General features: G+C 37.9%; 1 protein-coding gene across 1 annotated transcript in view; it reads left to right on the forward strand.

Annotated features, from left to right (window-relative positions):
* Positions 1 to 13,211, forward strand: part of ZNF74 (zinc finger protein 74) — a 49,203-nt gene that overhangs the window by 5,989 nt on the left and 30,003 nt on the right. Inside the window, 1 exon segment of the mRNA XM_072801936.1 lies at positions 2,725 to 2,789. Coding sequence (XP_072658037.1) covers positions 2,725 to 2,789 — 65 coding nt within the window.

The following is a 13,211-nucleotide window of genomic DNA, read 5'->3' on the forward strand; positions in this document are numbered from 1 at the left end:
GGCCTAAGTCCCTTGCCCATTTTTGGTTGGATTGGTTGATCTCTTGTTTTTGATCTATAAGAACTCAGTCTATATTCTAGATATAAGACCTTTATCATATATGTGTATATTTGTGTATATGTATGTGTCATCATGTATATGTTATGTATTGTTATATTTGTATTTATATATGTGTTATGTCTGCATTACCATATGTATAGTGAATATTTTCTTGCCATCTGTGGTTCGCTGTCTCAAGGACCCCCAGGGCCACTCTCAGGCTTGATGTTTCACTAGAAGGGCTTTCAAAGGACTCAAAAGTCTCGTGGTTAGTGTCTATCACACCAAAAGAATGCACAGTAAAATCAGCACAAGGAAAATGTGCATGAGGCAAAGTCTAGAAGAAACTATGCACAACCTTCCACATGTCCTCTCCCAGTGGAGTGGCAAGGGATGTATCTAATTTCCCCAGGAGTGAAGTGTGACATGTGCGAAGTATCAGCAACCATGGAAACTTACCCAAGTTTGGGTATCCAGTGTTTATATTGGAGGTCAGCCATGTAGGCATATGGCGCTGCATGGCTGACCTCAGTTACTAAAGATCCAGACCCTTAGATGGGAAGTAGGTGTTCACTATGAATCACAGTGTTAGTGTAAGCTATCTGGACAATCTGGCAAATGATGGCTCAAGGCCTTAGGCTTGCAAAAACACTCTTCTTATCCAACAGAACATTCTAGGAGCTCAGTGCCCAGGAGCTATCCAGGGGCCAGTTCTGAAAACATGCCTTTCTGAGGAATGTATAGGGCATGAGCAGACATAGAGTTAACCCTTCCCTACATGCTTGCCTTTTTATTATCTTAATGATATCTTTTTAAAAAAGATTTTATCCATTTATTCATGAGAGACACAGAGAGAGAGAGAGAGGCAGAGACACAGGCAGAGGGAGAAGCAGGCTCCGTGCAGGGAGCCCGATGCAGGACTCGATCCTGGGACTCCAGGATCACACCCTGGGCCAAAGACAGGCGCTAAACCGTTGAGCCACCCAGGGAGCCCCAATGATGTCTTTTATGGAGCATTTTTTTAATTTTGGCGATGTCCAATTTATCAACTTTAATAGTTAGTAATTTTTTTGTCCTAGTTAAGAATTCTTTGCCTACCATTAGGTAACAATGATTTCCTCCTATATTTTCTTCTGGAGACAATATAGTTTTAGCTTTTCTGTTTTTATCTACAATATAATTCAAATTAATTTTTTGTATGTAGTGAAGTAGAGGTTAAGAGTAGTCTTTTCCCCTGACAGTCATATCCGTAAGTATCCAACCAGGAGATAGAAACTGCATAGTAATATGAACAGGAAAAGTGTAGTATAAAAAATTTTTACAAAAAAAAATTTTTTTACTATGGCCTGGGATTGGAGTATTAAGGTTAGTAAGAAATAGGAAGACTCTCACATGCTATGACCTTGCTTATTTATTAATTTTTAAAGTTGTATTGTGGATTTCTTAGGTTTTTCTATGGAGAAAATCATGCTGACTGCAAATACAGTTTTTCTTCTCTCTTACTATCTGTGGTTTTATTTCTTTTCTCATGTTTTATTTCACTGACAAGGATTTCAAGGACAATGTAAAATAAAAATGATGAGAACAGACATCCTTGCCTAGTTCCCAATATTAGGGTAAAAGCATTGAATGTGTCATTATTTATTATGATGTGAATTATAGGTACTATTTGTAGATGCCATTTATCAATGGAGTAAGTTCATTACTGGTTTGCTGAACATTTTAATCATGAACTAGTGTAAAATTTTATCTAATGAATTTTTGCATCTATTAAGATATTTTGATTTTTCCCTTCATTCTCTTAATATGATCTTAATGTGGGCAGCCTGGGTGGCTCAGCGGTTTAGCGCCACCTTCATCCCAGGGCCTGATCCTGGAGACCTGGGATCGAGTCCCACATCGGGCTCCCTGCATGGAGCCTGCTTCTCCCTCTGCCTGTGTCTCTGCCTCTCTCTCTCTCCTCTCTGTGTATTCTCATGAATAAATAAAAATAAAATCTTTAAAAAATATATGATCTTAATGTGATTAATTACATAAAATTCCTAATGTTAAACCAACTTTTTTTTTCCTAGGTTAAACTCTGCTGGAAAATATACACACACATACACCCACACATGCACACTCATACATGCATATACTTTTTTTTTTTTCATGCATATACTTTTGATTTGCTGATATGTGGTAAGGATTTTTGTATCTGTTTTTCTGATATTGGTCTTTAATTGTCTTATAATTATTTGTCAAGTTTGGATAACAAGGTTGTGTTGGCCTCTAAAAGGAGTTAGGAAGCATTCCCTTTTTATTTTTCAATTTTCTGAGAGTTTGTGTATTTTGCCTTTAAATGTTTGATATCAGTCATTCATCATTGAAAACCACCTGGGCTTGGAATTTTCTTTATGAGAGGAGCCAGTCCTGAGAGAGAAGTGCTCCACACTGTCAATGCCTCATAGAGGTCAGAAAAGGCAAGAAACACAAGGGAAAAACCACATTCTTTCTTCACAGTATAGAGCTATACCTATATAGGGTATATACGGGTCGTGTCCCTTGTGCCCCTGTTGGGAGTTGGGGGAGAGGTAAGCAGTCCTCTCTAGACAGCTCTGAGCCCTACAGGAGGAGGCACTCATGCGTGTTCTCTCTCTCTTCTCTTCTCGGTCTCTCTCTCTCTCTCTCTCTCTCTCTCTCCAGCTCTTCCTAGAGAAGAGGACATGGCCAAGACACAAGTAATGCTGAGGACTTTGCTTTCTTTGCAGGTAGGAGTTGGGGAGGGTGTGTTTATTCTTTCAGGAATTGACTGCTCTGACTTTTGCATGTTTATTCATTGGGGTTGTAATGTTTATTTAAAACCCAGTTCTGTGAATTTTTTGAGTAATTAAATTTTTGGATAAGTAATATGTGTACATAATTGAGAATTCAAACATACCAAAGGGTGAACAGAGAAATGCAAGTCTCCTACTTTTGCCCCCAGCCCTTCAGTTTTCCTCTCCAGACAACCTCATTTGTATCCTTTTAGAGATAATTTATTTATACATATGCAGTCATTTGAATTTGTATCCTTCATCCATTTCCTTTTTACCCAAGTGGTAGATGCTACACACACAGGTTATCACTTTGATTTCTTCTAGTGTGGTAAGATATATATAACATAAAATTTACCATTTTAACCATTTTTTAGCATGCACTCCAATGTGAATTAATTATATTCACAGTATTGTACACTTGTTGCCAATTATCACCACCAACCAGTTATCATCAAGCCAAACAGAACCTATATGAACTAAGAAATAGACATGCCTGGGTGGCTCAGTCTATTGAGCATCTGACTCTTGGTTTTGGCTCAGGTCATGTTCTCAGGGTCATGGGATCAAGCCCTGCGTTGGGCTCTGTGCTTAGTATGGAGTCAGCTTGAGATTCTCTCTCCCTTTCCCCTGCCCCTCACTCACTCTAAACAAACAAATAAAATATTTATAAAAATGAATACACTAAGAAATATTTCCTCACTATTAATATATATGTTGTAGTTTATATCAGAATTTAACTCCTTTTTATGGTGGAATAATATTTCATTGTATGCATATACTCCATCTGTTTATCCAGTCATCTGTTAATGGACACTTGAACCGTTTCTACTTGTTAGCTATTGTGAATTATGGTGTTGTGAATGTTGGTGTACAGATATCTGTCTGAATCCCTGTTTCCCATTCTTTGAGGCATATACCTAAGAGTAGAATTGCTGGGGCATATGGTAATTCTATGTTTAACCTTTTTAGAAAGCACCAAACTTCCACAGCAACTGTACCATTATACATTCTTACCAACTGTGCATAAATGTTTCAGTTTCTCCGTGTGTCACCAACACTTGGTATTTTTTGTTGCTTTTATTATAACCATCCTGGCAGATGTGAAGTAAAATTTCATTGTGGTTTTGATATGCATTTCCCTAACAACAAATGATGTTGAGCATCTTTTTGTGTATTATTGGCCATATACATACTATACATACTATATATACATATATATATTCTTTGGAGAAATGTCTATTTAAGTCTTTTGCCCATTTTTATTTTTAAAGATTTTATTATTTGTTTTAGAGAGAGAGTGTGTATGAGTGGAGGAGGGGCATAGGGAGAAGGAGAGAGAGAATCGCAAGCAGACTCCACACTGAGGACCCTGAGATCATGACCTGAGCTGAAATCAAGAGTCAGATGCTTAACTGACTGAGCCACTCAGGGGCCCCTGTCAATTTTTAAGTTGGGATTTTTTTTGGTGGTTGTTGATTTGTACATGTTCTTTACATATTGTAGATATTAAGTACTTACTACATATAGGATTTGCAAATATTTTCTCCCATTCTGTGGATTGCCTTTTTGCTCTCCTGATAGTATTCTTTGATACACAAAACTTTCAAATTTTGGTGAAGTCCAATTTATTTATTTTTTAATCTTATTGCCTGTGCTTCCAATATAGTACTTAAGAAACCATTGCCAAATCCATAGTCATGAAGATTGGCCTTTATGTTTTCTTCTGAACTTTATCGTTTTAGCTCTTAAATTTATGTCTTTCGTTCACTTTATGTTAATATTTATATAGCGTAAGGTAAGGGTCTGTCTTCATTCTTTTGCACATGGATATCCAGTTTTTCCTGCACTACCTATTGAAAAGATTGGTCTTTCCCCATTGAACAGTACTGGCACCTTTGTGAAAAATCAATTGGCCATAAAGGTGAGAGTTTATTTCTGGGCCGTCAGTGCCATTCCATTAGTTTAAATGTCTGTCCTTATACTGGTACCACACTGTTTTGATCTCTCCCGTTGTGCAATACTTTTCAAAATCAGGAAATGTGAGTCCTCCAACTTTTTCTTTTTTTAAGAGATTTTATTTATTTATTCATGAGAGACACAGAGTGAGGCAGAGACATAGGGAGAGGGAGAGGCAGGCTCCCTGTGGGGGGAGCTTGATGTGGGACTCAATCCCAGAACTCTGGGATTACAACCTGACCCAAAGGCAGGTGCTCAACCACTGAGCCACCTGGGTGCTCTTGTTCTTTTTCAAGGTTGTTTTAGTTATTCTGGTCTTCTTGCGATTCTGTATGCATTTTAGGAGAGGTTTTTCCATTTTTTCAAAAACATCATTGGGATTTTGAGAGGGATTGCATTGAATCTTTTATTACTTTCGGTGATATACACATCTTAGTGATATTAAATCTTCCAATCCATGAGAACAAGATGTCTTTCAGTTTCTTTTGGTCTTCTTTAATTTCTTTCAGCAGTATTTTGCAGTTTTCAGTGTACAAGTCTTATACCCCTTTGGTTAAATTTATTCCTAAGTGATTCTTTGATGTTATTGTAAATGGAATGACTTTTCTTTTTTAAAAATATTTTATTTATTTATTCATGAGAGACACAGAGAGAAGGCAGAGACATAGGCAGATGGAGAAGCAGGCTCCATGCAGGAAGCCCAATTTGGAACTCGATCCCAGAACTCCAGGATCATGCCCTGAGCCAAAGGCAGATGCTCAACTGCTGAGCCACCCAGGCATCCCTGGAATCATTTTTCTTAATTTCTTTTGCATATTTTTCATTCATGGTATGTTAAGATACAACTATTTTTTCTTTTTTAGAAAGTTAACTTATTAAAAAAAAAGGAAAGAAAGTTAATTTAGTTAGGGGCACTTGGGTGGCTCAATTGGCTAAGCGGCCAACTCTTGATTTTGGCTCAGGTTGTGATCTCAGGGTCCTGGGATTGACCTGGTTCCAGGCTCAGTGGCGAGACTGCTTGAGATTCTCTTCCTCTCCCTCTGCCCCTACCCCCACCCACACTCATATGCACACACACATGCTCTCTCTTTCTCAAATAAAAAAAATTTTTAAAAAGAAAGCTCAGTTATTTAAACTAAAACCTAAAATGAACAGTTCATCCATTTCTCCCACCCCTCCCCACCCACCTCTGGCAACTGCTGATTTGTTCTTTGTATCTATAAGCTTGGTTTTTTTTTTAATTTATTTTCCACATATAAAACAGATAATTTGGTATTTGTTTTTGCCTAACTTATTTCGCCTACCATAATTCCCTCCAGATCCATCCATGCTGTCATGAATGGCATTGTGTGGATTTTTTTATGGCTGAGGAATATTCTGTTGAATATATGCACTACATCTTTATCCATTCATCTATTGATGGACATTTAGATTGCTTATGTATATTGGCTGTTGTAGATAATGATGCAGTGGACACAGGGGTATAGATACCTTTTTGAGCTAATGCTTTTGTTTTATTTGGATAACTACCCAGAAGTGGAATCACTGTATCCTATGGTAGTTCTACTTTTAACTTTTTGAGAAACCTTCATACTGTTTCCCACAATGGCTGCACCTATTTACATTCCCATTAACAGTGCACAAGGGTTCCCTTTTCTCCACATCCTCCACCACACTTGTTATTTCTAGTTTTTTTTTTATAATAGCCATTCTAACATGTGTGAGATGATAGATCCTTGTGGTCTTGATTTGCATTTTCCTGATGATTAGTTATATAGAGCATCTTTTCATGTAACTGTTGTCCATCTATATGGTTTTGGAAAAATGTCTACTCAGATTTTCTACCCATATTTTAATCTGATTATTTGTTTTTTTTTTTTTTTTTACTATTGAATTGAATGAGTTCTTTATATATTTTGGATATTAGTCCCTTATCAAATATATATTTGCAAATATTTTCTCTCATTCTGTAGGTTGCATTTTCATTTTGTTGATGCTTTCCTTTGCTATACAGAATTTCTTTACTTTGATGTAGCCCCACCTGTTTATTTTTGCTTTTGTGATTTTTGCTTTTGGTGTCAGATTCAAATGTTTTCTTCTAGGAGTATTAGGGTTTCAGGTGTTAATTCAAGTCTTTGATACTTTTTTAGTTAACTTTTGTGTTATGAAGTAAGATGGTGGTTCAATTTCATTCTTTTGTGTGTGGCTATCCAGTTTTCTCAGCACCATTTATTACAGACTGTCCTTTCTCCCATTGTATTTTCTTGGTACCTTTGTCATAAATTTATTGACCATATATGCATAGGTTTATTTATGCTTATATTCAGTTCCACTGATCTATTTGTCTGTTTTTATGCCAATACCATACTGTTTTAATTACTGTAGCTTTTTTGTTTGTTTTGTTTTTGTAATATAGTTTGAAATCAAGGAGCACAGTGCCTCTAACCTATTCTTTCTCAACATTGCTTTGGCTATTTGGGGTATTTTATGGTGTCATAGAAATTTTAGGATTGTTCTATTTCTGTGAAAATAGAATTTTCACGTTGAAATTTTGATAGGAATTGCATGGAATCTGTATATTGCTTTGGGTGGTATGGCCATTTTAGCAATATTAAATTAAATTATATTCTTACAGTCTATGAGCACAAAATATCTTTCCATTTATTTGTGTCTCCTTTAATTTCTTAGTGTCTCATAGTTTTCTTTTTTTTTAATTTTTTTTAATTTATGATAGTCACAGAGAGAGAGAGAGAAAGAGAGGCAGAGACACAGGCAGAGGGAGATGCAGGCTCCATGCACCGGGAGCCCGACGTGGGATTCGATCCCGGGTCTCCAGGATCACGCCCTGGGCCAAAGGCAGGCGCTAAACCGCTGCGCCACCCAGGGATCCCTGTCTTATAGTTTTCAATACACACATCTTTCACCTCCTTGGTTAAATTTATTCCTAGCTATTTTATTCTTTTTGATGTGATTGTACATGGGATTATTATCTTAATTTCTCTTACTGATAGTTTATTATTATTGTATAAAAACACAAGAGACTTTTTTTGTGCTGATCATGCTTAACTGAATTTATTATTTCTAACAGTTTTTTGAAGGCATCCTTAGGGTTTTCTATATATAGTATCATGCATTTGCAAATAGTAACAGTTTTATTCCTTCCTTTCCAATTTGGATACGTTTTATTTCTTTTTCTTGCCCAGTTTTTCTGGCTAGGACTTCTAGTACTGTGTTGAATAAAGTGATACGAATGGGCATCCTTGTCTTGTTCCAGATCTTAGAGGAAAGGCTCTTAGCTTTTCGACATTAAATGTGATGTTCCCTCTATACCCACTTTGTTGAGAGTTTTTATGATAAACAGATGTTGAATTTTATCACATGTTTTTTCCTGCATCTGAAATAGAACAAATTTTTCTGTGTTAATTTTATATCCTAAAACTATGGTGACTTTTTAAATGAAATCATTAGAGGTTTCTACATATCAGATCATGTCATCTGCAAAGCTTTTAGTTCTTCCTTTCCAATTTGGATACATTTCTTTTTCTTGCCTAATTGCTTTCTCTAGAATGTGCAGTAGTATGCCGAATAGAGTGGCATTCTTGTCTTATTCCTCATCTTAGAGGATAAACCTTTCAGACTTTTACTATTTTTTTTTTTTACTATTAAGTATAATGTTAGCTGTTGATTTTTCACATATGACCTTTACCATGTTGAGGAAATTCCCTTCTATTCCTAGTTGTGTTTTCACCATGAAAGGGTGATAGATTTTCTTACATCCTTTCTCTGATTCAGTTAAGATCTCATGTTATTTTCTTCCTTCATTCCATTAATATGGTGTGATATGTTGTTTGTTTTTTGTATGTTGAGCCACCCTTACATTCTTGGGATTAATACCACTTAGTAATGTTATAGTCCTTGTAATATACTCCTGAATATACAAGAACCAGGTTTGGGGACTATCTGTTCAACCTGTTATTTGTTTTTAAATGAAAGTGGTTTTTGAACAGAAGCAAAGGTAATTTTATAATTTTAGCTTTGTAAAGTTCTTTTGGCCTGAGTTTTCTTACAGATGAATTTTTGTGTCTTTTTTTAGCAAAGTAAAAAATGTCATTTTGCATTTTGGTTAATTTTATCATATATTTACAAAGAATATATGCCATTTTAGTAATCGGTCTTCTTATGTTTCAGTAAAATTTTATAGTTTTTTTTCCTGAAAGACATTTTATCCAGGATTTTTATTTGTTCTCAGATGGAAGATCACTTTTGGATACTCAATCAGTCAATTACTAGAAACTGAATTCTAGCAAACTTTTTAATCTTTGCCAATTTAACAGGTAAAGGGAAAAAGTAACTCCTTTAATTTCCACTTCAGATTTTCTTTAGTATAGTTGAACATCTTTTTATATATTTTTCTTTTTAAAATTTATTTATTTATTTATTTATTTATTTATTTATTTATTTATTTATTTTAGAGAGACAGCATGCAAGCAGGGAGGGGGAAAAGGGAGAGAGAGAATCCTTAAGCAGGCCCCCCACTGAGTATGAAGCCTAACACAGGGCTTGATTCTAGATCTGAGCTGAGTCAAAATCAAGAGTTGGACACTTAACCAACTGAGCCATCCAAGCGCCCATAACTCTTCATATATTTATTAGCCATTTGAATTTCTTCTGTGAATCACTCATATTTTATGTCCATTTTAATTTTTTTATTCTTATGAATTTATAAGAACTTTTTACATAGTAATATCAATCCTTTGAAAATAATAGATACTGCAAATTCTTTTTCCCAGTTGGGAAAATTCAACTTTTTTTTTAGGTTGTATAGTTTTGTTTTCAAGTATGCCTCTGGTTTTAGAATGGATCCTGACCTTGGTGTCAGCCTCCTCCAAGGTTACTCTTTTCAAAAGGCTGTAACTATTGTGACTATTGTAGCTTTAATTAATTAATTATTTATTTTTTTATGATAGTCACAGAGAGAGAGAGAGGCAGAGACACAGGCAGAGGGAGAAGCAGGCTCCATGCACCGGGAGCCCGATGTGGGATTCGATCCCGGGTCTCCAGGATCGGGCCAAAGGCAGGCGCCAAACCGCTGCGCCACCCAGGGATCCCCTATTGTAGCTTTAAAAACTAATATATTGAGGGATCCCTGGGTGGCGCAGCGGTTTGGGCCTGCCTTTGGCCCGGGGCGCGATCCTGGAGACCCGGGATCGAATCTCACATCGGGCTCCCGGTGCATAGAGCCTACTTCTCCCTCTGCCTGTGTCTCTGCCTCTCTCTCTCTCTCTCTGTGACTATCATAAATAAATAAAAATTTTAAAAAAAATTAAAAAAAAATTTAAAAAATCTAATATATTGGGATCCCTGGGTGGCTCAGCAGTTTAGCGCCTGCCTTCGGCCCAGGGCATGATCCTGGAATCCCAGGATCGAATCCCATATCGGACTCCATGCATGGAGCCTGCTTCTCCCTCTGCCTGTGTCTCTGCTTCTCTCCCTCTCTCTTTGCCTCTCATTAATAAATAAATAAAAACATTAAAAAAAACTAATATATTTTGGCCTTAAGAATGGCTTGAAGGGGTGTCTGGGTAGCTCAGTTAGGTATCCAACTCTTGATTTTAGCTTAGATCATGAAGCTTGGGGGGTTCATGATCTAAGCTTAGGGTTGTGAGATCAAGCCCCACGTCAGGCTCCATGCTCAGCTTAAGATTCTCTCTTTCCTTCTCCATCTCCCCCTCCCCCACCCCGGCTTGCACTCTCTCTCTCTCTCTCAAAAAAAAAAAAAAAAAGGTATACGGTGAGTATCTTCTTTTTATTTTTTCCAGATGATTAACCAGTTGTCTAGTACCATTTTTGAATGATCTGTTTTCCCTTGTTGCCTAAAACGGCCATGTATGCATCTAAATCAGCACCTATTTCCAGGCCATCTAGGCTGCCTGGTTTCATGAATATAATGTTGTTTTAATCATCATGGTTTTGGACCAATGCCCAATTGGGCAAGTTTCCCTCATTTGGCTTCTTTTATTAAAAACAAAACCAAACAATAGCCCCCCAAAATCAATTTTTTCACATTTAGTAGGTCTTATTCCTGGCAGTCATTATTAATATTCTCCTGATGAGCCTATAGTCAAATATTTAGAAAAATGTATGCTCAACAAAATATTTTTCATTATAGTACTCAATTACTGAAAGTTTCTGTTCTTTCATTACATTTTTTTCTTAATGAAAAATCAACACACAAATATACAATGTTGGTCTCCCTCTGTGATCTTGCCTGAAGAATTTATTCTTCAAATACATGGGTAAAGGAGAGACCACTACCTTTAAAAATGTCTTTTTTAAATTTTTATTTATTTATGATAGAGAGAGAGAGAGAGAGAGAGGCAGAGACATAGGCAGAGGGAGAAGCAGGCTCCATGCACCGGGAGCTCGACGTGGGATTCGATCCCAGGTCTCCAGGATCGCGCCCTGGGCCAAAGGCAGGCGCTAAACAGCTGCGCCACCCAGGTATCCCTAAAAATGTCTTTTTAAAGATGTTTTTAGATACTGAATTTCCAGAAGGAATTATCATGAACAAGACAATTTCTCATATGTGTCTTACATATTTAACCAGAAGCAAAAAATCAATTTACAACCAAACCAAACGTCAGTGTCTCCATTTAAATCTTTAAATGGATTTTTTAACTCTCAAAGTCTGCTGCCCACATGGGTAGAGATTTTGTTTGAAGAACAGGTGGTTTTTTAAAAACAGTTATGTTGCATATTCATCCTTTCATGACTCATTAATGAAAATCATTTAAAACTATTAATAGGCACTTTTAGCTTTTTACTTTTGCATAATCAGGTTATAAAATTTTATTATAAATTAAAAATATCTTTAAAAAATTCTCAAGTTGATTAGCTGCAAAAATTCAAAGCCTTCAGTATTTAGTTGAGTTCATTTCTCATTACCGTGATAGCATTGCAGCTTGTAATTGTTGGACAAATTAAACCAGACAAAGGAGAATATGGTGTTTACTTAGGCATTCTCTGACTAGCTTGGGGGGACAGGCTCTCAGCTGGTGAACAGGGTGCTTTTGTCCTTTTGCCCCCTTGTGTTCTGGGATTGCATGGGTGTCTGCTTCAGTGACTGGAGCTCTGAGGTAGCTGCTACCTTGGTCGGATCTCTCAGGCTTTGTCCTCTCACGGCTTTGGTGAGGATGCCCTGCTATAATGTGACTCAACCCTCAAACCTGGTCTGGCCCCCTGGCCTCTGCTGCCCTGGCCCATGGGTGACATCAGTGGATCTTCTTTGGTGAGGAGGCTCCATTCATGGCAAGGTGGGCACCACCACTTGTAGAATCTCTGTCTCATGGAGAAGAGTCCCCACTGCCCATGGGGTCTCCAGCTGTGGTGATGAACCTACCCTTACCTGAGGAGTTCTGTCCATGGGGTCTCCAACTCTATGGGGGGAGGGCATATCCTCCAGTGATGACCCAGCTTTGCCCTTGACTTCCTCTTTCCCTCTCACTCTGTTCTGACAACTTGGGTATTCAGACCTGAAAAACCAACATTGGAAGTTGGAGGCAAAGAGTGGTCCTGAGATCCCAGGAGTGGATAAGCCTAGGGGGATCCCAAAGAGGGGAGGAGAGGGATCTGACAGGGTGTAGGATGAAGGACTGTGGACCCCAATCATTTAAGGAGGAGAAAGATGGGGAGGACACTAAACAGGAAGGGCCAGGACAGTGTGCTGCATGTGGGTGGAAGAATAAGAGTGAAGGGCAGCCCTGGTGGCGCAGCGGTTTAGCGCCGACTGCAGCCTGGGGTCTGATCCTGGAGACCTAGGATCGAGTCCCATGTCAGGCTCCCTGCATGGAGTCTGCTTCTCCCTCTGCCTGTGTCTCTGCCTCTCTCTCTGTGTCTCTATGAATAAATAAATAAAATCTTTTTTAAAAAAAGAATAAGAGTGAAGACATACACAGTGGAGACAGTGCCACAAACAAGCTGTCCTTCAGCATCATTCTGCACATCCCAGCACCTAGTTCCCCTGTCTGCTCTGCCCCAGCCAGCCTTCCTTCCAGTTACTCTTTTGTCCTATTCCAAGTAATTTAAGAGACATACTTCCTCTTTATCTATCTCTTCATCTTAAAAACAACATCCCTCTCCCCCTCCTTCAAATATCATCTCTACCCTGGAATCTGTAGGAATCTTCTTTCTCTTTATGGTCTTACCACATATATCCCAAACACTAGACCATTCAAATGCACAATGTTTGAACTCTGTTGATCTGCCAGGGTGGCTATAACAAAACACCACCAGCCACATGGCTTAAACAACAGAAATTCATTCTCTCACAGTTCTGGAGGCTGAAGGTCCAAGATCAAGGTGCCATCAGGGTTTATGGTGAAAGCTCTCCTCCTGGCTTGTAGAGGGCCACTTCTCTCT

Source organism: Canis lupus, chromosome 27 (assembly GCF_048164855.1).
Source record: "Canis lupus baileyi chromosome 27, mCanLup2.hap1, whole genome shotgun sequence".
Taxonomy (NCBI): domain Eukaryota; kingdom Metazoa; phylum Chordata; class Mammalia; order Carnivora; family Canidae; genus Canis; species Canis lupus.